This window comes from Nesoenas mayeri (assembly GCF_963082525.1).
Source record: "Nesoenas mayeri genome assembly, chromosome: 2".
Lineage (NCBI taxonomy): Eukaryota > Metazoa > Chordata > Aves > Columbiformes > Columbidae > Nesoenas > Nesoenas mayeri.
This window is the reverse complement of record NC_137543.1, coordinates 138,139,542-138,166,223: the sequence shown is the minus strand read 5'-3', so window position 1 is coordinate 138,166,223 and position 26,682 is coordinate 138,139,542. Positions and strand designations below refer to the sequence as shown.

The 26,682-nt window shown below is 37.6% G+C and overlaps 1 protein-coding gene across 2 annotated transcripts in view; it reads right to left on the bottom strand.

Annotated features, from left to right (window-relative positions):
• Positions 1–238: 238 nt before the first annotated feature.
• SGCE (sarcoglycan epsilon) overlaps positions 239–26,682 on the bottom strand; it is a gene marked incomplete at both ends in the record, with an annotated part of 31,074 nt that continues 4,630 nt past the window's right edge. Inside the window, 12 exons of one of the 2 annotated variants that reach the window (XM_080339019.1) lie at positions 239–289; positions 1,009–1,043; positions 1,889–1,932; positions 3,496–3,684; positions 4,397–4,423; positions 5,175–5,386; positions 9,257–9,419; positions 11,090–11,288; positions 12,125–12,197; positions 14,713–14,870; positions 17,499–17,621; positions 21,580–21,684. In XM_080339019.1, the coding sequence (XP_080195145.1) occupies positions 239–289; positions 1,009–1,043; positions 1,889–1,932; positions 3,496–3,684; positions 4,397–4,423; positions 5,175–5,386; positions 9,257–9,419; positions 11,090–11,288; positions 12,125–12,197; positions 14,713–14,870; positions 17,499–17,621; positions 21,580–21,684 (1,379 nt within the window). Of the gene's footprint in view, positions 290–1,008; positions 1,044–1,888; positions 1,933–3,495; positions 3,685–4,396; positions 4,424–5,174; positions 5,387–9,256; positions 9,420–11,089; positions 11,289–12,124; positions 12,198–14,712; positions 14,871–17,498; positions 17,622–21,579; positions 21,685–26,682 lie in introns of those variants that run through there. The other variant, XM_080339020.1, reaches the window with a different exon arrangement.

Genomic DNA, 26,682 nt, shown 5'->3' with positions numbered 1-26,682 from the left:
TACATATATTTGAAAGATTATTTTCTGAATGTAACAAATATAAAAAGATATCAGTGTTTACAAATTGTCAAAAATGTCCAAAGTACAAAAGGATACAGTACATTAGTTATATGGAAGTGATTGTACGCTCTGGCACTGAAATCATCTTAATACTGTGGGCATACACAATATACACCAGAAAAGCTCATGCATCAGTCAGAACAAATAAGGAAATAAGACAATTTGCTGCCTTCTCTGATTACAAATTCATTGCTTCTGTTAGTTTTCTTTCCTCAGGAATACCATTTACCTGCAAATAGACGAGAATTTTTATAATCCATCAGTGTCATCATGTCATGGAAGTGCTTGCAGTGCACATCTGAGTTACAAAGGAAGGAAGGCGCCAGTGTATACTAAAAGAGGAGGAAACATCGTCTATCCCAAATACATTTTATTTGCCCCCCGATTTCTGAGAGCTTGTCACAGGCAGCATCTGCAATGACTCTGAAAGAACGGGTGTATTCTACAAAAATAACGTACAACAGAAAACAGAGACACAGGAGGATCTTTAAGATCTATTTTTACGGCAGTAGTTCAGTGCAACTTGTGAGGGACAAGCCCATGCTTGTTTGGATTTCACACCTCTCTAAGAATTCCTCATGCTGTCAAGTTACAGTGCTACCAGGGGATTTTGCAACTTTTTTCCTGCAAGACAGACTGTCAGGAATTCTTGTAACAGAACAGTGGTAACAGAAGAGCTGAAGTGTGTGAGATTTTTATTGTACCTTCTAAACGCCCAGAGTAGTGAGTGTGAAGAGCTATGTTAGATGTCAACCCAAACCAGTGCTGGAGGCCTTGGGTTGAGGCTTTGCCTGCCAGAGTCATCTGCCGTTTCCACTGTATGTATAATCAAGCACACAAACAGCAAAGCTAGCAGAACTGCAGTCAGGTTCCTTTTTATAAACATGGTTTTAATTTCCAGATAACAAAAAAACCCCACATGGGCAGAAGCATCTATTATATACTTGCCTCAAATCTTTGAAATGTTGTCATACGAAATTCTCCTTTAATCCCCGAAAGCAGTAATGAAGAAGAAGGATTTTGAATGAAAAGAAAGAGTGGCTTATGTAACTCCTAAGTTAAAACAAGTCTTCCTCTTGGAGCTGTAGTTCCCGTATTATGTTCAATACATATCTGTCTCTAGAGTTTTGCCTAAACACTTCTGTGAAAATTCAAAAAGTACACTTTGACCTCTACATTTTCCTTGTATGATCCTTTTCCCCTCTCATATGGCTATGGCTGTAGCTTTTTCTCAGACCTGATACACTAACTAAAGAGAACAATCAGCCTCAGTCAATACTCTGATGGGATCATTCACCACCTCAGTCACTACATTAGGATTTTTGAAAATGATGTAAAAGTGATGCCTAAGACACGGCAAACCCGCAGCACGGATGTGCGCCTCACCACACATTCCCCCATATCGACTCCTCATGTTTAGTAACAGCAATAAGCAGCTCCTTCTTCAGAGCTGAACTAGTATTGGTAGGAACTAGAAATTTTGATTTCCTATCAAGTTCTAAAGAATCTGAACAGTGTAACCACATGTGGGAATCTGGCTGTAGCTTCATGTTGTAATAGAAAATGATTTCTATAAGGAGGTTTCTAACTTAGCTGTACCAGATTCCAGTGTCTCACGCTGAGTCCTAATGTAGCATTTCTCCTACTTGTTCCATCAATCCCATCCCAAAATTTCAACTGATGTATCAAAAAAAAATCTGGAATTACAATGCTGTAATACTTCACTAGATTTGAAAATGGTTTCCACTGTCCATAGACAGTGTGTGTTTTGACTAGTGATTCCTCTGCACTGGTCACTTAATAGTTGCAATATTTTCTCACTACTGACCTGCACTCTGCTGCTGCGGAATCTGAGTCTGATGTGGCAGGTTCCTACAAAAAAAAAAAAATTAATATATTTAATGCTTCCATATGAAGTCTGAAGTACATTATTCATGAAAGTTCCGTATTTAAACTTCTTTTTTTGCTTATGAGGCAATAATCCATTTTCACTATGCAAATACAATTGTCAAAAGGTCAGCCAAGTCAATGAAATAAAGCAAATCAGTGTCACAGGGTAGTTACTATTATTTCACTTGTCAACTAGGTTCAAAGGCTCAGACTTGGCGAAACACCAGAGATAACAAAAGTCACCGCAGGTTTCTGGTGTTTGGTTTCCATAAGTGATGAATACAGAAAAGGTGACAGTATTGGCAACTTAATTATTGACTGGTCAGCTAGTTTTTACATATTGGACCAGTTGACTTATCAAGGCAAAGTTACATTTATGTGTCCTGCTTAAGTGTCTCTTTTACAGCTACCAGATAATCAGGTTGTTTTTAGAGAAAGGAATTAGGGATTGGAACACAAGTGGAGCAGATAAACACTCTATGTACAACTCAAGAAAGCCTTTGGTACAGGTTTTGGCACCCCAGTCATAAATAAATGCTATCCCAAACAGAGAAGGAACTATAAAAGAGAGGGTAGAGCACTTCACAGCAGTTGTACAAGGATTAATTTACGCAGCTCTACTTTATATAGAATTTAGCTTTGGGACAGGGAGAAGAAAACACTCTTCTACCATATCTACATTATGAAGGGAATTCGGGGCAAGCATGTGTAAATTAGGGCCAGGTTAGTGCTGGCACTGCGTGGGTATCAGTGGGGCCAGGGGGACCTGCCAGCTGAGCTCCCGACTGGATCCAGTGTCACCGCATGGCACTGGGAAACAACAAAACACCAGCAGGCGCTTCTGTGAGCATCGCAAAACCACGGGCTCCTCAGCCGAACCTTCCCAGGAATGTCATTTCCCTACAGCACCACTGACTTGCCTGAATGAGAACACGTGCAAAGCACTAGATGGGTCTGTCTCGATAGTTTCATTAAGTTACTGGTAAATGAACTTCAAGAAACACAAATGAGTATTTTTCTGATGTCTCTCTTGGAGAGAGGCTGGCAACAATGCAAACAGCTGAGAGCTCTGAGCGTTTTCACTGGCAAGTCTGTATTTGTTATCTCTGAAATGGAATATGCTCTTCTGTTCAACGTTACCATTTCAAACATAAACCACATGTGACAGAACATGACTAACTACTTACTAAGCCTGGGTTTTCCAGTATCAAACCACCACCGGCCCGGTGGTAGCTTTATACCATGAGTTAAGATGTAGGGTGTCTAAAATAGAACAGTTTTAATTGATTCCTCTGTCAAAAGCAGTTTTTCTCCAAAATATGCAGAAATGTAGCTGCTCCATGCAAAGCTTCTTGCCAAGCGTGCTGACTGAAACCCAGCCACTTCATTTTGTAACAAAGGCCTTTCTTTCTGCTTGAAATGCGAACGTCAGAGCAATCCTGAACTATAGTCATTACCGACACCTCCATAATAAACACATTTCAGATGACAAGCATCGTGCAACGTAGTGAGTATTAAAAAAGAAAATAAACCGTAAATACGTACTGCTGGGTCTGCATGAGCGGCATGCTGGTGTTATCGTAGCTGTCGGCGTGAAGGGGCGGCACGATCTCCCCAGTCACCGGGTGAAACACGGGAAGCGTTGAAAGGGGCCACGCGATCTCTCTGTTTTTAGACATGTCACGAAGCTCTTTGGTGGATTTCTGGATCGCGCTGTGGTGGACCAGCTGGATGCTGCGTCAAAAGGAAATAAAACAGTAAATACAGGCTTTAAGTGCTCTATCAAAATGGATAGACTTTTACAGTTATTATTTTCCTTAAAAATGCAAGGACTTTGATGCATGCTACAGACTCTGTAGTGCAGCAATTACAGTAAAACTTTACATAGTTAATTTAATAAAAATTACATTTATTTAATTTTTAAAGCAGTAATTATTCCATTAGATTTTGCTGTCTACATAAGTATTTTTCATAGGATCAAAGACTGTGCAATTTATGTCTAATTTTCCACTTATTTGCTGCAGTTAAAAGTTTTTATTAACTCCTGATTCTTGTGTTAGATTAAAAAAACCCTCGTAGATTAACTGTAAAACGCTCCATAGTACAGGCACTGGATACCTTCCAGGATATTTGTTCTCCTGTCCACTGCCCTTAAGACAGAGGCTGGGAAGTCCAATAACCAGGAGTATAAATTACATGTTAACATATTTATTCTAACAGCACTATTTTATTTTCAATTGACAGCTGTTAATTTCAAACCCTTTTTATTCTAGTCTTCTATCCCTGCCAAGAATCTGATTTAAAAGCAGCTTTCATATTTATGAATTACACTATGGATTATAGAGAGAATGAAGGAAGATTATGACACACATGTATGAAGCGTGACAAGCTACTGAGAATGAAAGTTAAATGGTAAAAGAAAAATAACAGGAAAGAAGACACTTACTCTGGTGTTTGCATGTTTCTCTTTTCCCTAAAAACAAAACAAAATTTATGAATTAAATAATAGCATTGATAGTTGGAACATTAAATCTATCTGATGATGAAAATAGTACATGATGTTGAAATGCTGATAAGGTTAATGCTAAACGCAACTTGGCAGCATTTGCAACTGGGTTTATGACGAGGCCTCGATGAACGCACGTATAGAGACGTGATACTGATGACAGACACACACAGACACACACAGAGAAATGAAAATGCAAGTTAAAGAACAAGCTTCTGGCTAAAATAAATTCTGTGACAAAATGAAACTGTAGTTTGTGTAAGAAATGGCAGAAATTACGTTAATTGCTGCTTTCCTTTTATGTATTTTTCTTTTATCACATGTATAAATTCAGTTCATATCCTCAACCAGATTTATTTTATAAAAGTTAGCATTTTAGAAATTACTTAATATTTTCCTGATCAATGATCCTTTATTAGCATTTTATTTGTTTGGGGCATTTTGTCGAGCTGTGCGTATGTGAAGATTTTGTGGAGTTTTGTGCATACGTTGAGATTTTTAACCCTTTCAGCTAGAACAATTAAAGGCCCTATATCCATTCTCTTGGAAATTACTGTATGTGCTTAGATGAGAAATAGCTCAATACTTCAAGCAGATTATCTTTTGGCCTGTTTTAAATGTTTTTTAATGAACTGAATGGAATTCTAACAAACAGTCTTCTATGCATTATAACCTTAGCAAAACCTACAGTTACTTGTTAGTGTGTTGAAGTACTCACACTCCTTCCCGTCGGCAGCACATGATGTAGGCAAGTATTAGAAAAAGCACCAGTGCTATTGCCGAGGGCACTGCCAGTGTAATTAGAAAATCCGAGTAATAGTCTCTGCTTTTCAGTGTATCAGAAGGTGGCTTGTATTCTCCACCGTCAGGTAATATCCCCTCTCCACGAATCACTTCCTGAAAGGTGGAAACTTGTTTTGTATTGTCAACCTGATACCCAGGAAAAAAAAAAAAAGAAAAGAAAAGAAAAAAAGACAATTATATCACAAAGTACCAGTGTGTAAAAACCAGGCAGTATTTAACCAGCCACAACATATAAAAGAATGCCTATTACACGTTTGACAAATTCTACACAATTGCATCCAATACCTTTTTTTAACTCACAAAACCTTACATTTCGTTGAAAGCTTCTGATCAATGTGATACATATTATGACTTTATAACTTTGTCACATTACCGCTTTATTACTTTATTTTGTGCCTACCAGAGATATTATGTTTTTTACAGATTAATTTTAGGGATATCTCACACAGATAGTATGTGAGCAAAAAATTCAGTAAACACTTTTATTGCAAACTAATTATTTGACACTGATTTCTTTTTGATTAATTAATCCATTTCTTACTAGTCTTCCTAAATAACAATACTGCCCTCTCTTGTACAGAGGTGGTAGAGAGGAAGAGTGGTGTACCTATGGATTTCCTTTCTCCTTCTCCCTATTGAGCTTTGCACCCAGCGCTGGAAGCAGCAGGAGACGTGAAGGGAGCTGCTGGGGACGGAGCTCTCGTGCCTCCCCCGGCCCCATGCGGGAAGCCCTGGACACGAGATGTGCGTTTAGGTGATCAGAGACGGACTTCCAAGGCTTCTTCTACCTCCCAATGCAACTAACCCTCACAAGGCTGCATTCCTGGTTACAAGGAATCGTTTTTAAATGTCCGTACCTAATGTTACCACAAATTCAACTCTTTTTTTTGCTACTGACTTTCATATTGCATTGAGCTGACTGCCTTTCCCACATGACTTTTCAATTTTCTGCCTTCATTTTCCTGTTACCTCCAGTTAGCACTTTTAAATTTTATCAGTGTTAGTTTAAAAACCCTCTCCAGATCATTAATGAAAATAAATTATATTTGCCTACATTCTTGACCTCTTGCCTGACACTGTTCCTTGAGAAACCTTGCAACTGACGGTCATTTCTTTATAATTTATATTTTAAGTCATAAAATGGTGTATTAAAACTTACGCAATGGATCAACAGGTTTTCATGGCATGCTAGAAATAATGTTTTGTTGAGCATCAAATGTAAGTGCAAGATAGTTTGATAAAAATCAATTTATGCATTCTCCACTCATTAATTCCACAGTATCTTTTTTTATGTCAGGTACACCAAGCTGCACGTGGCTGCTTAGGTGACTCTACAACCCTAAGCAAAGCACGAAAAATCCTTATGCACTTATTGATGTGACTGGCAGAAGCCCATGCACAAGCTATCAGCAGCGTTAACGGGAAGTATGTATTATGTTGCCCCCCTTTTCAGAACTTGGGACACACAAACTTAAATTGTCACTTTCATTCATGTGCTAACAACCATCGTCACCTCATAAAACGTGGGAGGGAGAGGAGTTGATGGTTTTATTTCCACTCCCTGGTCTATGCTGTGGTTAGAGAAATGGAGCTCAGCTCCCTCCCAGCCCCTGGATTTGGGGGCTCCTGCCCCTCGCTTGCCCGGTAAAGGACAGACTGTGAGTGCCCTGGTGAGACCACACCTGGAATATTGTGTCCAGTTCTGGGCCCCTCAGTTCCAGAAGCACAGGGAACTGCTGGAGAGGGCCCAGCGCAGAGCAACAAAGATGATTAGGGGAGTGGAGCATCTCCCTTATGAGGAAAGGCTGAGGGAGCTGGGTCTCTTTAGCTTGGGGAAGAGGAGACTGAGGGGTAACCTCATTAATGTTTATAAATATATAAAGGGTGAGTGTCTTGAGGATGGAGCCAGGCTCTTCTCGGTGACAACTAGTGATAGGACAAGGGGCAATGGGTACAAACCGGAACACAGGAGGCTCCATTTAAATTTGAGAAGAAACTTCTTCTCAGTGAGGGTGACAGACACTGGAACAGGCTGCCCAGGGGGGTTGTGGAGTCTCCTTCCCTGGAGACATTCAAAACCTGCCTGGACACATTCTTGTGTAACCTCATCTGGGTGTTCCTGCTCCAGCGGGGGGATTGGACTAGATGATCTTTTGAGGTCCCTTCCAATCCCTAACATTCTGTGATTAAATGGGGGGAGCTGTGCTCCCTTTTCCCTTCGATGCATCAGGCTACAGCACACAGCAGCAACACTGCTGGCAACAGCAAACACCCCTAAGACTGTTTAAGTTCGGTTATCGTGGTGTGCTGCCCAAACAAGTGCTGTGAAGGTTGCCTCTTAGGCTGCTGCAGAAAATTAACACTTCTCTGAGAGCCCGTTCCTGTTACACATCCCAGGGTGGTCTCTGCTTTTCTCAGAACAGCACGATGCTGCTTCACCAGTAGGTGATGAACCGCTATCAGGTGTTTGGTTTTTTTTGTCTGGAGAAATGCTCCTCACCAGCTGCTCTTCATTCAGCACAGGTACTGTTAATTATTCTCACATTAGTTCACTGCTCCTCTGCTGCTCCCTTTGAAATTCACCCTGTTTTCTAAGGCCATCCCTCCAATTTCTCAAGACCTCTCTGAATTGTATCCTGACCTTCAATGCGCCTGCAGACACTTACAGTTTCATGGGCACTGCAAATTTAATTTAATAAGCACATTCCATCACCTAGCTTATTAATGAAGAATGGCAAGGAATTATTAATAATTCTGCTATGATTATTGCTATCCAACCAGCTCTCCACTAGGCCCTAGCTTCCCCTAGGCCATGTTCCTGAGCTTGCCTATGAGAAAGTATCAAAAAACCTTATCAAGAATAAATGACATCTGCTGCAGCACCTGTTTTACTTCTTTCTTGCAGAAGGAAATCAAAGGCTTGAAACAGTTTGCTCTTGACAAAGGCTGACTTCTGCTGTTTTTCAGGTGCTGATAAGTATTGCTGTGTACACATGTACCTTTTGCCATTTGTCAACAGAAAGCCAATAAAGAATAAACACTCTCAAAATTCTTTTTCCAGCTTTCTAACAGATTTCCTAGTTTATAGTGTATAGAAAGAAAGGGTTGAAAGTTATCTAATCTATTTTGTCTATTAATACCTTTTCTCATATTCAATACATTTTTTACCTTGTACCAAAGCTTTTCATATCTCCCTTTTCTGCTTCCTCTTGGGTAATTTCTGAAGCCACTCAACAACCACCTAAGTTTATTTTATGTACCTCCACCATCTTTGTTCAAATTTATCTGCAACATTCTCTTCCAATACTGTATCATTTCTAGTTTTTCCTTACCAGAACTGAACAAAAATAACCTTTAAAAGCCTCTTTGGGAATTATACTCCTTCCATGGTAAATAGTCCAGCATTCAGTTATAATTTTTCGTGTATTTGACTGAGAAGAATGTTCTAATTTATTTTTGTTTCATTACTGAAAACTATTTTCTTTTATTTTTCATTTTTAACAGGAAATGTGTTTTAGATAATTTTCAGAAAGAAGTTTTTAACAGAATAGAAATACTATTTAACTGGTCAGTGCTGTAGATTCAATATTTGAGAAAACATATATATATATAGACACACACTTTTTAAAAAAGCAAGTGTAACTAGCAGTATTAGCGCACTGAATTAATGAACTACACCTACTTAAATAATTCTCTCATTACTTTTAGTTCTGTAAATCCTACAGTTCTCTGGCCATTTATATAAATCATCGCAAGTAAAAACAAATATGGTGGTTTCACTGGTGCTCACATTTACTAGAGTTTATTCTACATAGCTAAATTCTTTAACAATTTTAAGAGTGTCTTCTAGATAGAAAACAATGTCAATCCATCATGACAAAGTGGAGTCTGGCAGAGCTCCCTGGCCAGGCTGGCAAAACTCTTCCCTCAATCATGCCTCGCTAAAATATTGTACTCCTACAAACATCATTTTTACGCAATAATAAAATAACTTACCAAAGAGATTTTACACCAGTCAATATGGAATTGAGTTCGAAATTTTTTATCACAGGTTATAACAGGCTCCATTTCTTGACTGCATCTCAGCTGATTTTGTGGGTTTTCCACTTCTCGTAAGCATGAAGAGAATGGAACATCTGCTCCAACCATAACATAGACACTGCAGAAAGAGACCGGTGACAGACTGTCAGGAAACCTCTCACAAACCCCTAGGGGACAGTGACGTACTCTCCAAACATTATTATTGTTCGTGGTAGCATTCAGCTGTGCTTTAAAGACTTTTTTCAATTATTTTTCTTGACAGTATGCTTTATCTAAGCATAGGAATAACAGACTGAAATCAAATTATTTTTCTAGCTACTTATTATAACGTATTCTGGTTTGCTGCATAACGTCAATGTTTGCTTACCATTAGCTGTCAATGTCTATGAAGTCAAAGAGCTCCAAGAGTAGGTTCCTCATGTAAGTAAATCAGTACTACTGTTGAAAATCGCATTGAAATAGCATGATTTTATCTTAAGTAAAACGTCACTCTTCTAGATTATTTTTAAAGAGTTTCCTCCCATGTTTTCAAATGAAATTCATGAGGCCTAGTTATTTCTAAACCTAATACTAATATGAACCTGCCCAAGCCTCCAGCTTCTCCTAAAAGATTCCATACTGTAGCTGTGTACTGCCAACGACATTTGTAGAATACTGAAAGCTGAATGTAAACTTGATACTTCATTTAGTATTACAATACATAAAACAAGAGCAACTGAGCTAAACACATTATTCATTTTCATATTTAAATATGTAGAATGCTGCTGGAAAATACAGTCAGCTGCAACAAGTAATAATGTACCAATAGATCATGAAACAGAAATTAGGTCCTGGTTTATATTTGGTATATTAGGTACTACCTAAATAAATGTTTCAAATGTGGCCACATATGTAGCCACTTGTATTAAGTGGCTCTGCTATTACTCCTATTAGTATAGAAGTCGCTTTCATTCTTTAGATGTGCTCAGAAACTCCAGATGCGCAAAAGGGCTCTGAAACAGCAATATTTTATACACACATCACAGATTTTGAACCCTCGGCCCTTTCTTCAATATTATTTAACACTAAAATAAATATCTAAAAATAACTAGGCATCTTCATTGTTGTCAGGGAAAAGCACTACCACAATGGTATTTTGAAAAAACTAAGTCCTTATTAGTTTCTAAGTGAAGTATCATATTTCAGAGCAGAATTTATGGTTATGAATCACAAATGGAAAGAAAGAGTGCAGTTTACACTCAATAACCTAAATTCCCCAGATACTTCAGCTTATCAATCACTTTCACATGAAAGTCCACAGTGCTTCTGAAGCACTTAACTAAATTTCACTAAATGAGATTACAGCTACAAATGACACCATTATATGCAAAACACTCTTGGAAATCCAAGTGTCTTTGTAACCTATGATCTATCACACCTTGTTTCAAAATTTTGAGTTTTTGGAATTGGGAAGTATTAAGTACTTGAAAATCATGCTAAATGACTAGTCAGAAGTAAGACTGGAATTACAAAATCAGCGTATTTACTACCAACTGTTTTATATTTAATGGAGTTTATTAGTATTGCTTGGATTTTAAAATCAATATATAGAAACTGTTGCCCATTGAGATGGCATCTAGCACAATAAACCCATGGTATAACGGGGGCTTGGAACATCAGTAAACTTTTCATACCTAATTCCAATATATAAAAGAATAATTGCAAATTTCTAGAAAACATGAAAAAATATTGAGTTTTTCAGTAACGAAACGAGTAAAGCAAAAACATCCGAGTGACACACGTGCTTACCCCTCCTTCATGTCATTAATGGGAAGCGGAACCCTCCCTCCCCGGTCGAGGGCTGAAGTAATGTTGATAGCGTTCAAGCGTTCTGGCTGCCACACATTCTTCACTGCTCCCAGAAAGTCGCCAAGAACTTCACTGGCCAACATTTCTTCTACGTTCATATTCCTTATGAAGAACTCCGCTTGGTACGGTAAAGGAAAATCTATTTGTGATGAAAAAGGGAGAGTTTTGCCTTAAATAAAGGCTCTATAATGAAGAATTTGAAGTAATGGTTAACGTAATACCCCTTCAAGATTGATACACCTTTCCAAAAATCTTGTCTTTGAACTAGGTAATTTTGAACCTAATGTGATTATGTTTAATTAAATAGTTAGTACCATTAGCTGTTATTAATACTTCAGCTGAAAACCACTGGCTATTTATAAAACAACTGGGAGATGAAGGAGCAGACTAGAGTAAAAGAGTCTCAGCTGATAAATCTTCATTAAACAGATAAAATTAAATTCATGCTAATTTGGGGGTCAAAACTGATCTGCAGTGACAATGGATTCCAACCTGCCATACTCCAGATTGTAAATACATAAATAAATATAATGAAAATAACTAATTTTAAGGACTCAAACATCCGTATATGCCATAATCTGTTGTTTTCGGAATCCACCTATACAATTGTCCCCTGCATAAAGAACACGCAGAACTAAGAAAAATGAACAACATGCAGAAACAGAGTAAAATCCTTCACCTAAGGTCCATTTGAAAAGACAGGAAAAAATTCAAATTAATTTTTTCTAAAAGGGAAACAGAACTTTTTTTGCAAATGAGGAACAACAGTCCTGCCTGATACAAACAATCTGGATAAAAACAACAAATTGAATCAAACGAGGGAAAATTCTCTTGCCTCCTCTTTGTGCCCCTACATTTGGCTTGAACACCAGACAACTATTTTACTATATTTTTTTTAATTTTAAAAGAACAGGAGCCCATAAGATGATTTTGCTTATTCAGTTAAAAACACAAGAAGCTCTTTTCTGTACATACCTTCTGCTGACATTATATTAATGATCAAATTATGCCTTGCTGTCTCAAAGGTACGCCTGTTGTATGCAGTGATCTGGAGTGAAAAGACATGATAGCAAACCAACAATGCAAATATGAAAATCAGGCAAATAAAACATCAAAAAAAATGAAACTGATAGTTTAGAAATACTTCTCACCTTTTAAATGTCTTGCCTCTTTATTTTGAAAAGTATGAACATTCATTCATTAATATAAAGTTTGAAAGGTAAGGTCGATTTATTTGATGCAGTACTGCCTTCAGGTCAGGATACCAGAATTTTCTCGACCAGTCGATAGCCAAATACAATTATCCAAGGGATACGTGTGAAAATAATATATTTTGGTCCAGATAAAAGTGTTCTGCCATACATGTATATTGTTTTCTGCTGTCTTTGAGTTAGGAACCACCACACACGAACACCAGCTTCTCCATTTCCCTGCCCACTCAAACCACCCTCCATCAATACTGGAAGATCTGCATTCCTTGATCACTCCGAGGGAACGAACCAAGACAGAGATATTTAAAGGAGTGTAGGGATACCAGCAATTCTAATCTTTGGGGCTGGGGTTTAGTTTTAGCGGTAGCCCCATTGAAGTCACACTCCATGAACAGATTCACAAGCATTGCTCCAACACATGTAACCTGAAAAAAAAACCCCACTGGAATCTGTAACTGTAGGGGAACTGCAAACTCGTAGGCAGATACAATAAGATGACTTATTTTTGGAAACTTATGCCTTCGTAATCAAATTACCTAAGGATACCAATCTTGTAGTTTAAATGTATAGGATGCCTGAAATGCTCACCAATGGCTGCTCCTCAGAGGTGACTGTAATCTAGTAGGTTGTACTACAAGTAAGTGCTCATTCATAGGAAATACAGAATGAAGCTGGATATCAGCATAATTATGTATTAATTTCACTACTTTTTTTTTTTCCCTCTTGAAAGCTGAGAATATTTCAGGAAACAAACTGAAAAATATAAACTTTCTTTGTAATTTTAAACTTATTTCATTCATTTCAGGGGTGAAGGAGAGGCAGAAGAATGGCAATAGTGACAAATACATTGCTTCTCAGCAACCAGCTACAAAGCATTGTGACGTTAATTATTAAATAAACAAAAGAAACAGATGTTGCATTTTCTTTTAAGGACTTTAAATGCAAAGGAAAATTGCCATGGAATATCTTCTGCAGGTTTGTTTAAGTGTAGAGGGAAAAGCTTACCTGACACAATTTCATCTTACGTAATGTAATAATTCCACTATAAAATTAATAGAATATGCAGCCGCTCCTCTCAGATGGCACTGAGAAGTGGATCAAATGCAATCTGACCTCCTCACATACTATAGAATTAATTCAAAAGCCACATCTGAGAGTTGGACTGCAAGGAATTAAATGGTATGCTAGGCAAGATTTAGTTTAATACAGGCTTGGGGTCATGCTTAGAATGGAAGTCTTGATATAGATCCTAGTATCTAAAAGCATGTGCCATTTAAAAAAGGGCAATTTTAAATAATGGTTTCCTCTACAGAAAGCTAAGCAGAGTCTGCAAATACTTCTGCACATGATTAATTTTACAGATGTGATGAGTCCTGCTGAAATCAAAACTGAATCATGTATATAAAACTAAGCATGGGAGAAACTGTCTATGGTATAACTTAACATTTAGAGATGTCATCCTTGAGGCAGAAAAATTATATCAAATGCAATTTAGGAAAAAAAAAACCAACAAACTCATCAAGAATTTAAGACAAATGTGCTGCTGAAGCAGCAAAATGGCTGGAGCAAGCTAATGAGCAGATTTCTCCTTAACACTGTAAACGAGCACACGGTGTCCGATTCAGTTTGCGGTCTGTGACATACACGGCAGAATACACAGTCCTTTTTACCTCTCAATCACTGCTCAATGAATAACTTGTGCTTCTAAACATTTGCATAGCTAATTGTCAAAATTAAGTAGTGGGGTTTGTCATTGTTAAACTTACAAGAACAGAATTAAATAAATGCAAGGGTTAATTAAAGTCTATCACTAAACATGAATAATGAACCAGTGAACATTTGATAAAAGGCACTTTAAATTAAAAAATAAAACCAAAACATGTTTATTGACTGAACACTATATTTTCCAGTGGGTAAAAGTCTGACGCATATTTAGCGTTGAATATTACAAAGTTCAGAATTAATCTGTTCTTCAAGTACAGTAGTTTACAAAGGGTTTTTTGCCCTGCATTTTGAATAAAACTTTAATATATTCATGATTTACTGAAATGAAATGCCTTTTAGAAAGATGAAGGGCAAGAATCAAAAGGTATTGCAACTAGGAATATTAAGTGGTTATTCCTTTTTACTACTTATACCTTAAAACACAAAATGTCACACAACTTGGCTTTCTTTCAAAAGAGGATATAATGGTACCTAAGACTAAATGTTAATGTCACAAGTTCCCGTCTTATAAGACTTTTATTATTATTGTAATTAACTTTTCAAAAATAAGAGGCAATACTTGTTGACAATACTGAATCTTATACTCTAAAACAAAACACATATTTTTGAACTTTTGAAAGAAAATACCTCAATGATGGTTGGTTTGCCCACATTTTCTACAGTTGGTGAGCCATACAGCACTCCATCACTGTAAGGTGTCCTTTGTATATAGCGTAGCCATCCCGGTCTGTCAGGGTAACCCATTAAATTGGTATTAAATGTTATAGGATCATTACTTATTTCACCTAAATAAGAAACACTGTATTAGAATAGTTAGAAGAAAACATTTATATGCTTTGATTTTGATGTTTCCACTAGAAAGTCTTGTTCTGACTTCCAGTTATGTTTGCAAAACCTTTCCAAAAACAAAAATTGCTAACCTTTACCATATCAGATATATGTGAACTCTTACTTAGAACTTGTAAGTATTAAGAAATTAATATCTGAAAAGTGTAAACCAATTGCAGAGATGAATGTACTGGTACAGTTCATGCTCCTTAACCAGTAGGTCTGATTTTCAGAGCTTAATTCCACCTCGAATTGAAGCATCTAACCTCCTCACTGACAAAAGCACAAAGGTTTCAGTCCTGTAATTCCCCAAAACCTTTATTTTATTCATGTTTTTGATAATGGCTCCAGAGACCAAATGTACCTGGGAGGGTACAGTGGCAGTGTAACCATCAATACCTGAAAGCTTCTGTTAGCATCAGGACAGACATACAGGTCTTCAGCACCAACAGCTGGCAGTAGTTTTTTCTTTAGGAAACAAATTAATTCAAAAAAGGACCAGACATTCCTGGTCCACTGATAGTTACTAAACGCAATGGTCCAGATGCAATCTCTAGAAGTCTTTCAAGTCAAACCAGTACAACAGTTCTCGTGGTTCTTACCACTACTCTTACAAATGTCTGGATTTTACTTCAGTTTATTTTAGCTTTTCTAAGTGAATTCAGGTGTGCCTCAACACTATCAGATACTCACCCGTGAGGCATAAGTACCTTGCAGGTGAGGCACAGAACTTGGGCAAATCCCTCTGAGCCTGCGCAGGCACCGCTGCACTGCACTCCTCCAGCTGGTCTCTAAAATGGCAATAGCAGCCATCGTAGGACAGGTGACAAGAGAAGATGACAGGCAGGCTGGCACAGAAGGCAGAAACTGAGCCCAGCAAATAAAGAAGGGCTGACATCTCCTCCAGAGACCTGTGGCCAAGGGCTAACTAGTTTTCAGGTCCACACTTACACATCTGGCTGGGGGTAAGAGGGATCAGAACCACCCCAAACCAGCACCAGGGTGTAACACAACTTCCACAAAGAGCCACGAAGATGATTAAGGGAGTGGAGCATCTCCCTTACGAGAAAAGGCTGAGGGAGCTGGGGCTCTTTAGCTTGGAGAAGAGGAGACTGAGGGGTGACCTCATTAATGCTCATAAATATGTAAAGGATGAGCATCAGGAGGATGGAGCCAGGCTCTTCCTGGTGACAACCAATGGTAGGACAAGTGGCAAAGGATACAAAGTGGAACAGAGGAGGTTCCACTTAAATATGAGAAGAAACTTCTCAGTGAGGGTGATGGAACACTGGAACAGGCTGCCCAGGGGGGTTTTGGAGTCTCCTACTCTGGAGACATTCAAAACCCGCCTGGAGACATTCCTGTGTAACCTCATCTAGGTTTTCCGGCTCCGGCAGGGGGATTGGACTAGATGATCTTTCGAGGTCCCTTGCAATCCCTAACATTCTGTGATTCCCTAGGGACGTCCCAGTAATATAACCTATTGCATTCTGAAAAAAATTCCCAGCATCACAAACTATTCTGGGGGAAACTGTGAAAGCCACCTGTGGCACATTCTGGTTTGCCCTTCATCAAGGTAGGCCATGCTAATGATCCAGCACAGCAGACAAAAATAAAAGGACCATGGTAACATCTCGCCTTCAGTGAATTTCTATGATCGCAATCGTCTATGGGTACAGAAATTTCAGCAGGACGTGAGACCAAATTCATACTGCCTTTGAATCACGTGATTGTCAACACAGGATGGGGTTGTAAGGACTTGAAAGACAATCCATCATTAGTCAAATTTCCAGGTTCCTTCCATCTGTGTGGCAAAACCAGGAGAAAACTGGGGACTGAGACAAACTTCACTCTGCCAGTCACTGTTACATGAATGAAGACTCAGGTTTACACGTCAGGAAAAACATCAGTTTTTCAGGGAGAGGAAATTTTTAAAACATTTGGGTTTATTCATGACAAAATTTAACCAATGCTAACAGAAGCTTACTTTTTTCTTTAATGTGAGCTCTGAAAATAGTACTCTCAAATAAATTCAAAAGCTTATTAATTAAACAGGTTTTGATTATCTGTATACGTATTATAGGTTTTTCCCATTTTCATAGGAAAATAGCATAGTTATGCTTAGATGAATAGGATACGTTTATATATTTATTCCTTTTCTTGCCTGTATATACATATATATTCCCTTTCATTGTTGATAAGCATGTGGGGCAGAATACTCTCTCTTCCAACTCCCAGGTTGCTTATACATATTCTAATCTGTCAATGATCAATCCTTTAGCTTTAACCTTAGGAAATCACAGCTCTTTCTCTAAAAACAAACGGCTTACTAACATTAAACTGTTCCTAAATATAAGAAGGCAGCTGAATCCAAATGAATATTTGTTTAAAACTAAAGAAAACATCATTATGTAGTCTCATATTTGATTTAATCTTCTATTTTGTCTGAAGCTTATTATGTGCTTTCAAAGTGCTCTTTCATATACATACTATGTCTGAAGCAGTGATCACATAAATGGCATTTTTAACAATTATTAAACTTTCACAATTTCGTGTTTAAAGCAAATGTGGGTAGCATCCCATACCAGGCTTCGGGTAAGGAGGAAATTCCCCCTTAAAGTATTCTCTCTCCAAAACATGAACAAAAAGAACTCCAGCAGAAGGGTATACATTCCGATCAGAGTGCACCTTAGACAGAATCGTGTACACTGAAATGCAGAAGGAAAGATAAGAGACAGAAAAAAGCAAAAGTGAGACATGCTCTAGATAATACAGCATGCATTTCAATGGCAATGTGGGCATCTGGGAAAAGGAAAGCAACAAATATTAGATAACTGTTAATAAGTTTTTTAAAAGGTTGCATAGATATAAGAACAGAAGGCAGAGCAAACCCTCGCTTTGCCCAACAGGGTCCCTTCAACATTGTACTAAACAAAATGGGTTAGGATTGCAGAAGTTGTACAAGCTCTTCATTTTTTTTTTGCAATTTAAAAAAAATACAAACAAGGAAGGCTATTGAATTTTATAGTTGGTTTATTTGTAATATCACATAAAAAAAAAAAACACATTCATGATACAATCATATTTTCTTGATATTTTACATATAAATAAGGAACATGAGAAATACGGAGGAATCTTACCAATTGGTGGTACTGATTCCTCACTGAATGGAATTGGCAGATTTTTCAGCTCTTGTGCAGAAAAGGACAAAGTGATTCACTTCAGCTGAGGATTTCTACAAGTTCTTAAAGCTCGACTTTCTTAGACCAGCACGTTCAGATAACGTATATCTAAAAATTTGGTTAGAGAGCTCATTACTGAAGATGTGCTTGTATTGAAGGATAAAACAGAAGGACATGAGTAATTATAGGCCAGTCAGGTATCGCTGATTCCAAAAACAAAAAATGAAGCCATATTTTACAGGACTCAGAATTAAAAACCTAAAGGAAACAATTCAGAATCACCAGCATATGTCAAAGCAATATGCTATTTTTATGGAGTTACAAATTTAGCTGATAAAGGCAAATCTTATTTAGGTATAACACATGAATTAGAAGAATAAAAAAATCTTTACTATAAATTAAATGGATACGAAACCACTTTATCAACAAGTTTCAAAATTTAAGTATAAATGGAGAATACCGTTTCTCATTATGTCTTAACAGACTGGTCATAAGTCATTTTGCTATTCCATATTACTATTGAAAGAATCAATCATTGCTGGTAAATTTTGTCAATGAGATGAGGATTACACAAGTGGTACATACAGACGATAAGTCACAGATACAGAGACACACAGCTAACTGCCTTGCTTGCTAAAGTGAAAGAACCTACGAGAAGTCCTATCTCCAAAGAAAGGTTATAGGCCATACAGCATGGGGGAAACTCTCATTGGGAAGAGCGACTCGGAAAGAGATTTCAGAGTCTGTATTGTAACAAACTCTTGGGAACAAATTTGTAGAAGATAAAAGGGCTCATTTCAACACTTGGATCAAGATACATTTGAAAGATGTAAGCAAGATACATTTGAAATGCGGATCAACTTCACGTAATTTTCTCATCCTAGTGTAATTCCTCCACCCTTATCACTATACCAACCTTCTTACTCGAGATGTGCTTAAACAGCCACCGCTAATTAGGCATTAATCACAGACATTCTGTTCCTTGCACCACGTACTCCATGTGGAATCTATCTCACCTAATTTTAGATGCCTACAGAAACAACATCCACCACTGAGCTAGTCAGGCTCCTTTTATAGTCAGTGGAGAAGAAACAGACACTTCTCTGGGTTGATTAATTTGATTTCTCCTGTAAAACGAGATGAATCATGTCCCAGATTCCTGACTGCACAAACCAGATCCGCAGTGACTGCAGAGGCAGCCGAGAGGAGGTGCAGACATCTGTAATGCAGACCCTACATTTAGTTATACATTTCCCAATCTTCAAGCCTGATGTTGCAGAATTAATAGTCTCAAGCCCTGGACATACTACTGATCAAATTCTACAGCAGCTGCTTTTCACCACTTTTGGAAACCTTTTTTAACATAGTAGTGAACAGAATATCTTTCTAATAATTTTACCATAAAGATAAAATTAAAACTAATCCTGAAGTTTAAATAGTTTATTACAATTTTGTGTGGTTAATAAACCAGTTACTGTAATTTTAATTATGTAGACTTGATTTAAGTACTGTAACATAGCTATCTGATTTGTATAATTAAAATTAGTAAGTTGATGACCCAAAAAATTTTGCACACACTTCTATGAATGAACTGTAAATAGAGCAAGGAAACTAATTAATTTCCTTTAACATATTTTCAAGAAAATTCAAAAGAAGAAATTTATAACATAAGCAGAAAAGCTGAAAAATATACAGTGGCTGGCTGAAAATGTGTCAAATATCTAGAAAAATCCATTTTTTCATTTTTGATGCTTTGACTATACAATACGAATCCATTCCAAACAGGAAATACAGTGGAAAGGTAATGTATATTTTCTCCATAAGCAATAGTTTTAGAAAGGAACGATAACAGGATCAGCAGTTACTGAAAACCAAACCAAACCACAAACATATAACCTATTGCTTTTGTCTGTTAGAGGAAATCTATAGCCACCACTGAACACCTGCCCATGCCTAGTAATGGGATGTTCTCTGTTGTTGAAGCAAGCATGCCAATAAGGATTTCATGCAGATATAACCAGTGATCTTGATGGAAGTCTAAAAATGCCTTTCAGAAGGAAAAAAAAAAAAAAAAACAAAAACCAAACCAGTTTTATCCTATTATGACAGAACCATTGTAATGACACAAGTATGGAGATTTAGAATTCAAAACTTCTCACCCCCCCTTGTCAGAGAAGCCTCCTTCTTTTTTTCCCATGAAGCTCCTTCAAAATCTGAAGAAAAATGATGAGTCTTCAGCCCACTACAGCAACCACTGCTTTTCAATAATGAAATCAGTGAAATACTGTTTTCCTCAGAAGCTTTTAAAACCCACAATTTTTTCATAAGACTGCCTGAGACTGGAGATGAATGTGTTATCATCTTAGGTGATCTAGGGACGAAACCGAATATACTTACCAACTTCTAGATGCTAATCTGATATAGCAGACTGCCAGGTGTGAATTGCTTGGGCAAATTCCCTCTGGCAAATAAAATCTCAGGGACTGTTAAAGGCTTTTGTAAAACTAACCGTGGGAAATTAAAAATCTTCACTACATAGGGTCATAACAGATCCCTACCGAAAAAAAAGAAGATAGTATCAGCTACCTCGACACCACCGTTTTCTTCCTTCTTGTTTCCAGATCTCCTGGAGGACTTTCTGTAGATCCCAAGATATATCTGTGCAGAAAGTTTAGAAGTTCTGGAGACTGAGAAAGAAGTAGATTAACTGGGAAGTGAAGGTTGGAAAACATGCATTATTCTTTTCTAAACATGTCAAGAAACTGTCCCACTCATTCTTCTTGTAACTCTTGAACATTGGTACAGCTGGGACTGTATCAACCTCCAGCCTGGAGCAGATGACCCCTGTTTCCAGAAATTTCAGATGATGTACTATGTTGGTTGAAGCCTGTATGTTCATGACCTTCAGAAAAAAAATACACCCGGAAATTTTGTCCCTGATTTTCAATGGGTTGTCTCTTCGTTGATTTTTAGCAGATGAAGCGCAATCCCAAAAATAACTTGATTTGAGGTCCAATCCAGGTTGCCTGCCTGGATGGGTAATCAGTGCAAAGTCTCTTCTCAGCTAGTGTACACTAGCTACAATATTCTGTGTGTACTTGCATAAATGACAGTAAAATAGTCTTTTTACATCAGTATATGAAAAGATATTTTAAATTGTTACAGACAAGTTATTGTATTAAGCAAACTGCAGAGGTATTTCCAAGCAATCAGCTGTGATAAGAAAATGTGCAATATTAGGTATACACACAGCCATTATTTCAAGCAAAGCTGCAGGAACAGGAAAAGTTGGGGAAGACTCACAAAAAGACGCAGCCCTGTGAATGTTTTTAAACTGACTGAAGAGACGTAAAATTTTCCAAATTACTTACCTTGAAATAGCACCTTATTCCTAAAACAAGGACATGACTGAAAAAGCAAGAGTAATATTAAAAGCAGATTTGACTGAACCAACATGGGATGTAAATTTACAACCTAAACTCACCATTCTTCTCAACAGCCTTTTTTCTGCTGATAATATAACTGTGGGCTTGCTTAGTCTTCCAGTTAACTGTTCCATTATTGCCATCAGCAGAGCTTAACAAAAAAGCTTTTCAGAACAAAACAAATGCAAAAAAAATTAGTCAGGTCAACAGACTTCCAAAAAACAAGTATCAGATGGGATCAGATGCCTTCTAAACCAGGTTTTGGTTTTATTCAAAGTTTAGGAGCCTCAGGTTAAAAAAAAAAGGTGGCATTTGATTTGAAAGTATAAACACATAATAATCTTTCCGAGAGTCACCTTTCTGACACTCATTTTTCCAAATAGACTAAGTTTACAATAAATGCTTAAACCTCTGCAGACACTACTGCTGACATAATTATACTCATAATAAAGATGATGAAGAGCATTCTGTGATAAATATATTTTCACCTGCAAAACCACATACACAGGTAAAGACATATCTAAAGTTACTTTCATTGGCATAGTATATTTTGGCCAAAGTAAGGAAAGCAATATAATCAAGAGAACAGCTTTGCTTATACAAAGATGCTTTGCTTATATAAAGACACATGGGGCTGGCCACTTTGCCTTGCAGGCATAACCAATAATCAGTTCTGAAAAAAGAACCAGTTGTGTTCATCCCACACAGCCAGAACACAGCTTGGAAACAGCTGGATCGGTGCAGCTGAAGGTGCAAGAAGGTTTAAATGTGGTGAGGAGCAAATGATTATAGGAGACAGACAGCAGCTGTGGAGCCGACAGAAAAACTCCATTTCACCAGTAGCAGAACTGCCAAGAAAGCCCGCTCCTCACCTCCCACTTTTTGTTCTTTTGTTCCCTTTCATCTGTGGTGAATAATAGATATATCAGCTGTTTGTATAGCTACGTGTCAACTGAAAGTGTAGAGGGAAGGAACTGCAGTCAGATGCTAGGAAGGGGAAAGTGGCTGTAATAAACAGTCTTTCCTTTGAAATAGTTTGAGAGCAAGAACTCGTGTCAGACCCCAGTTAAAAGATGTTATCAGCATCTTAACTTCCTTGTAAAAAGCACGATATCAAACAAGTAGCAGTACTTGCATTCAGATACATCAGTCTGCAGGAAGAAACCAACACTTATTGGCAAACACTCCAAGTATACAAGTATCATTTACACTAGAAGCTTAAACATCTGTGGAAACTTCTGCTGACATAGTTACACTGGTCAGCTATTGCATTACTGATATCGCATTCTCCAAACACAATTTAGGAGGCCAAACAGATCTGGTTTAAGCAGTAGTCACAATACACAAATAATCCATGCATGTGAGGCATTTATTAACGATAATTTACTCAAAACACCTAAAACTGAATTGAGGATGAAATGTAACAAAAAAATTACATGTTCACATTATCATACCAACAAAATAACATTTCTAAATTATGAATTTCTGTTAAGTTTCTTTAGATTTTCAATATACTCAAAGGATCTGATTGAAAAAAAAATGTATTATTTGCATCCACTGTTCTACATCTGTCTTGCAAGATGGACAACTTTCTCTCTGCTGAATTGATCTGCACACATTGCAAGTCTTAACATAATACCTTCCTAGGGATTATCCAAATCAGCACTGCATACGACCTTTAGTATAAATTTTTTGTAATTCTTGGAACACTCAAGAGAATGCAGAAAGGTAAAATAAAGTTGTTTCAATATTTCAACAGGATGAGCTGGGCAATCAAAGGTTTGTCAGCTACAAACCAGCACCAAGGAAAATAATTAATACAAGATTTGATGACTGAATTATTAAATGGATAAGAGTATTATCACAGTCAACAAGCATTTAATGCATCTTTTCTGACACTTTTGATGAGCCCACAAGTTTTTTTTCTTATAAAAACAGCAATAATGATGTGTTACCCTTAGATAGGCAGCATATCATGTAGCACTTCACTTTGAGAAACTCGATACAAAATCATCATAGCATATTTAAATGGAATAAAAGGAAAAAACAAAAAAAAAAACCTAAAAAAACAGGTTCCAAGATGTATTTTTAAATATAAACAATCAGTAAACATCTTTGATTTAGGTTCACAAGTTGTGCTAGGTTTAGGGGTGGGGATTAAAGAGGTTATGTGCCCACCTCTTCACCCTACACTGCATTCCACAGGGGAAATGGAAAAGCCACCAGTGTGCCTGATTCTAGATCCTAGAGTTTACACTGTGGCGTTTTAATATAAATAAATATTTATCACCATCTATTTCATTTCATATGACAGGTGTGCAATGAAACAATTCAGGAGCACACTGCCCATTCAACAGCTTTCACCACAGGAACGGCAGTCTCAAGCAAGAGAATAGAGCTACTGGATAGTTAATTTTTTCGATTCCTAGTGGGCGTCACAAGGTTCTGGCACTGGCCTTACACAATTTGACTTCATATATACATATATAATATATATATAAAATGACTTGGATGTACAACATACACTGATAAAATTTGAAGGCAATAACAAAGGCAGGGAGATTGATAAATAATGGAGATGACAAGCCACTAGCACAGAACAGTCTACGTTGTTTGGTAAAAAGGTGATCCAGTGATGGGCACGTCAATAGAATAAAATGTAAGTGCATACCCAGGAACAAAGGCAGCATGCCATATGCATATTACAAAGAGCACGCACTTCAGGGATGCTGAAATTTGACAAAAAAACAGGGAGATATGTCAGGTAATAACTGGTTGAACAGAAGCTTTCAGCAGAAGACTGGCTAGAACAGCTGATATGTAAATAGCAACATCAAAGAAAAGTAGGGAGATTTTATTTTTGTCCTTGACACATATATGATCACTGTTCAAATGCTGTGTCTAGTACTTACACGGAGCCTTCAAGTAGCATAGTGACAACATGAAGAAGGCTCAGGGAAGATCTGTGAATACGATTAAAGGATGACAAAAGAGGCCTTATAATACAGAATGCAGAGATTCAAACTACGCATTTTATCAAAGAGACAATTTAGAATTAATTTAATAAGCCTTGTAACTCTCACTGAAAAAAATGTTAACAGTGTCAGGGTCCTCAGTTTGTTCTATATGTTGCCACAGCTGCTGGAGCACCCACCAGTGCTTGTAACAGCAGGAGCCGCTCACAGTTCCCTGCCTGAGACTTACACGTGCCCAGGTGAAATACAAATACAGTGTCTTCTTTTTTATTTTCTTCAATTAGTCCTTTTTTTTATTTCCCTTAAACTAATATTTTTCATTTTTCTTTAATTATATTTGTGCTATTTTATAAATATAAACTATATTTATATTATTTTTATACAGAACAACCAGAAACTGAGTTACAACAAACCATTCGTCAAGCAACCATCTGTATCGAGGTGCTCAGCCCACAGTTCAAGTCAGAGCTTGTACCCTGGCAGTTCCTGAGGATCCACGGATACCTGCACTGAGACATCTGCCCTCCGGGTCACATTGCCCACTACTGGAGGCAGGAGCTGCACCTGCACCTACTCTCCCTCCTCTCCCAACCTCCCCACCCCTTGTTCTTAGCTAATGAGCAGTATAAGCAATCATCACTGTAGAAATTCATTATGGACTAAACATGATTCTCTCAGTAGAAATTCACATTGAGATAGAGTATTTTCTAACAGCTAAGATCCTCTTCAACCACGGCTGCTACATAAGAAACAAGAATTAATTTGTGCTAGATGACCATTGTGGATTGCTCAGGTCACTCCACACTCCATTTATTATAACTATGTGAAAGTTCAAATCAAACACAGAAACGTTTCTAAGCTCTATACTCACTCAACTTCGTTCAGTAGATAATGGTTTTCTACCTGTTTCTGTGCCATCCATTGACTACCGTAACACCTGAATATTTCTCAAAGATCATCTGAGAAAAGTAACTGAATAAGGCATTTTTTTAGTCTCACTGGGTGAACAAAAACCTTATGCTTTATTAATAGTAACAGTTACCCACCACCATTCTCCCTCCTACTGCAGACCTGACCAGAGAACTTAATTAGATCAGCTTTTCCACGAAGGCAAGGAGAAAAACTTCTAGTTCCTGTGGTCCAGCCCCAAACCCACAGTGTAACCACAAGGTATGGCCAGGTCACTCTGTAAGCCAACTGTTCCAAGGTGCCCTCTATACTCCTATCAGCTCTTAATATTAATTGTCAGAGTGTCCCTGCAATTATATTCCAAATTTCTGAGGTGGCAATTGATTTAAAAGACTACAGGAATTTTTGGTGGTTAGTGTTGCAATTGTAACAACATTTAGACACGGTCTAGGTAAACTTTTTTTTTTTAGTATTACATAATGAGCCCCATAACTATGCTGTTAACAAAAGAATGTATACTTTCCATGAGCATAACAAGTTTCTGCTAATTCCAACACAGCAATACTTATCAGTACTTATGTGTACCTTCAGCTCTCAATCTGAAAACACTTCAGCAAGACAGTAATGTAAAAACTTTTCTTGGGTTAGAGCACTTAGTGGTTCTACCACTTCTTGCTACTACTAAGCAAGTAGCAAGAAAAGCAGTTTGAATAATTAGGAGGGAAACTAATATGTTCACTGTTTTCTTGGCTCCTCTGTTTCTTTAAAATTCCTGTGGAAGTAATCAAAACTACCACCTCTCTCCTTTCCTCTAGAGCTCTGCCAAAAGAAGGCACTCTACACTGACAGCGTCTGCTCTAAAGTTATCAACATCTATTCAAGAAGAGCCCAAAAGCTATATGAAAACATATATTCTTGTCTAGGTTTGAAATTTATTCTCTTTAGTTTGATTGCAACAATCTTTCATCTAAAGAGTTCTAATTTGGTGACAGTAATTCCTTAAATACTATCCTGGTTTTGGCTGGGACAGAGTTAATTGTCTTCCTAACAGCTGGTATAGTGCTGTGTTCTGGATTTGGTATGAGAAGAATGTTGGTAATACACTGATGTTTTGGTTGTTGCCAAGCAATGTTTATACCAAGTCAAGAACTTTCCAGGGAGGAGGCTGGAGATGCACAAGAAGCTGGGAGGGGACACAGCTGGGACAGCTGACCCAGATTGGCCAAAAGGATATTCCCTATCATAGGATGTCATGCTCAGCATATAAAACTGCAAGTA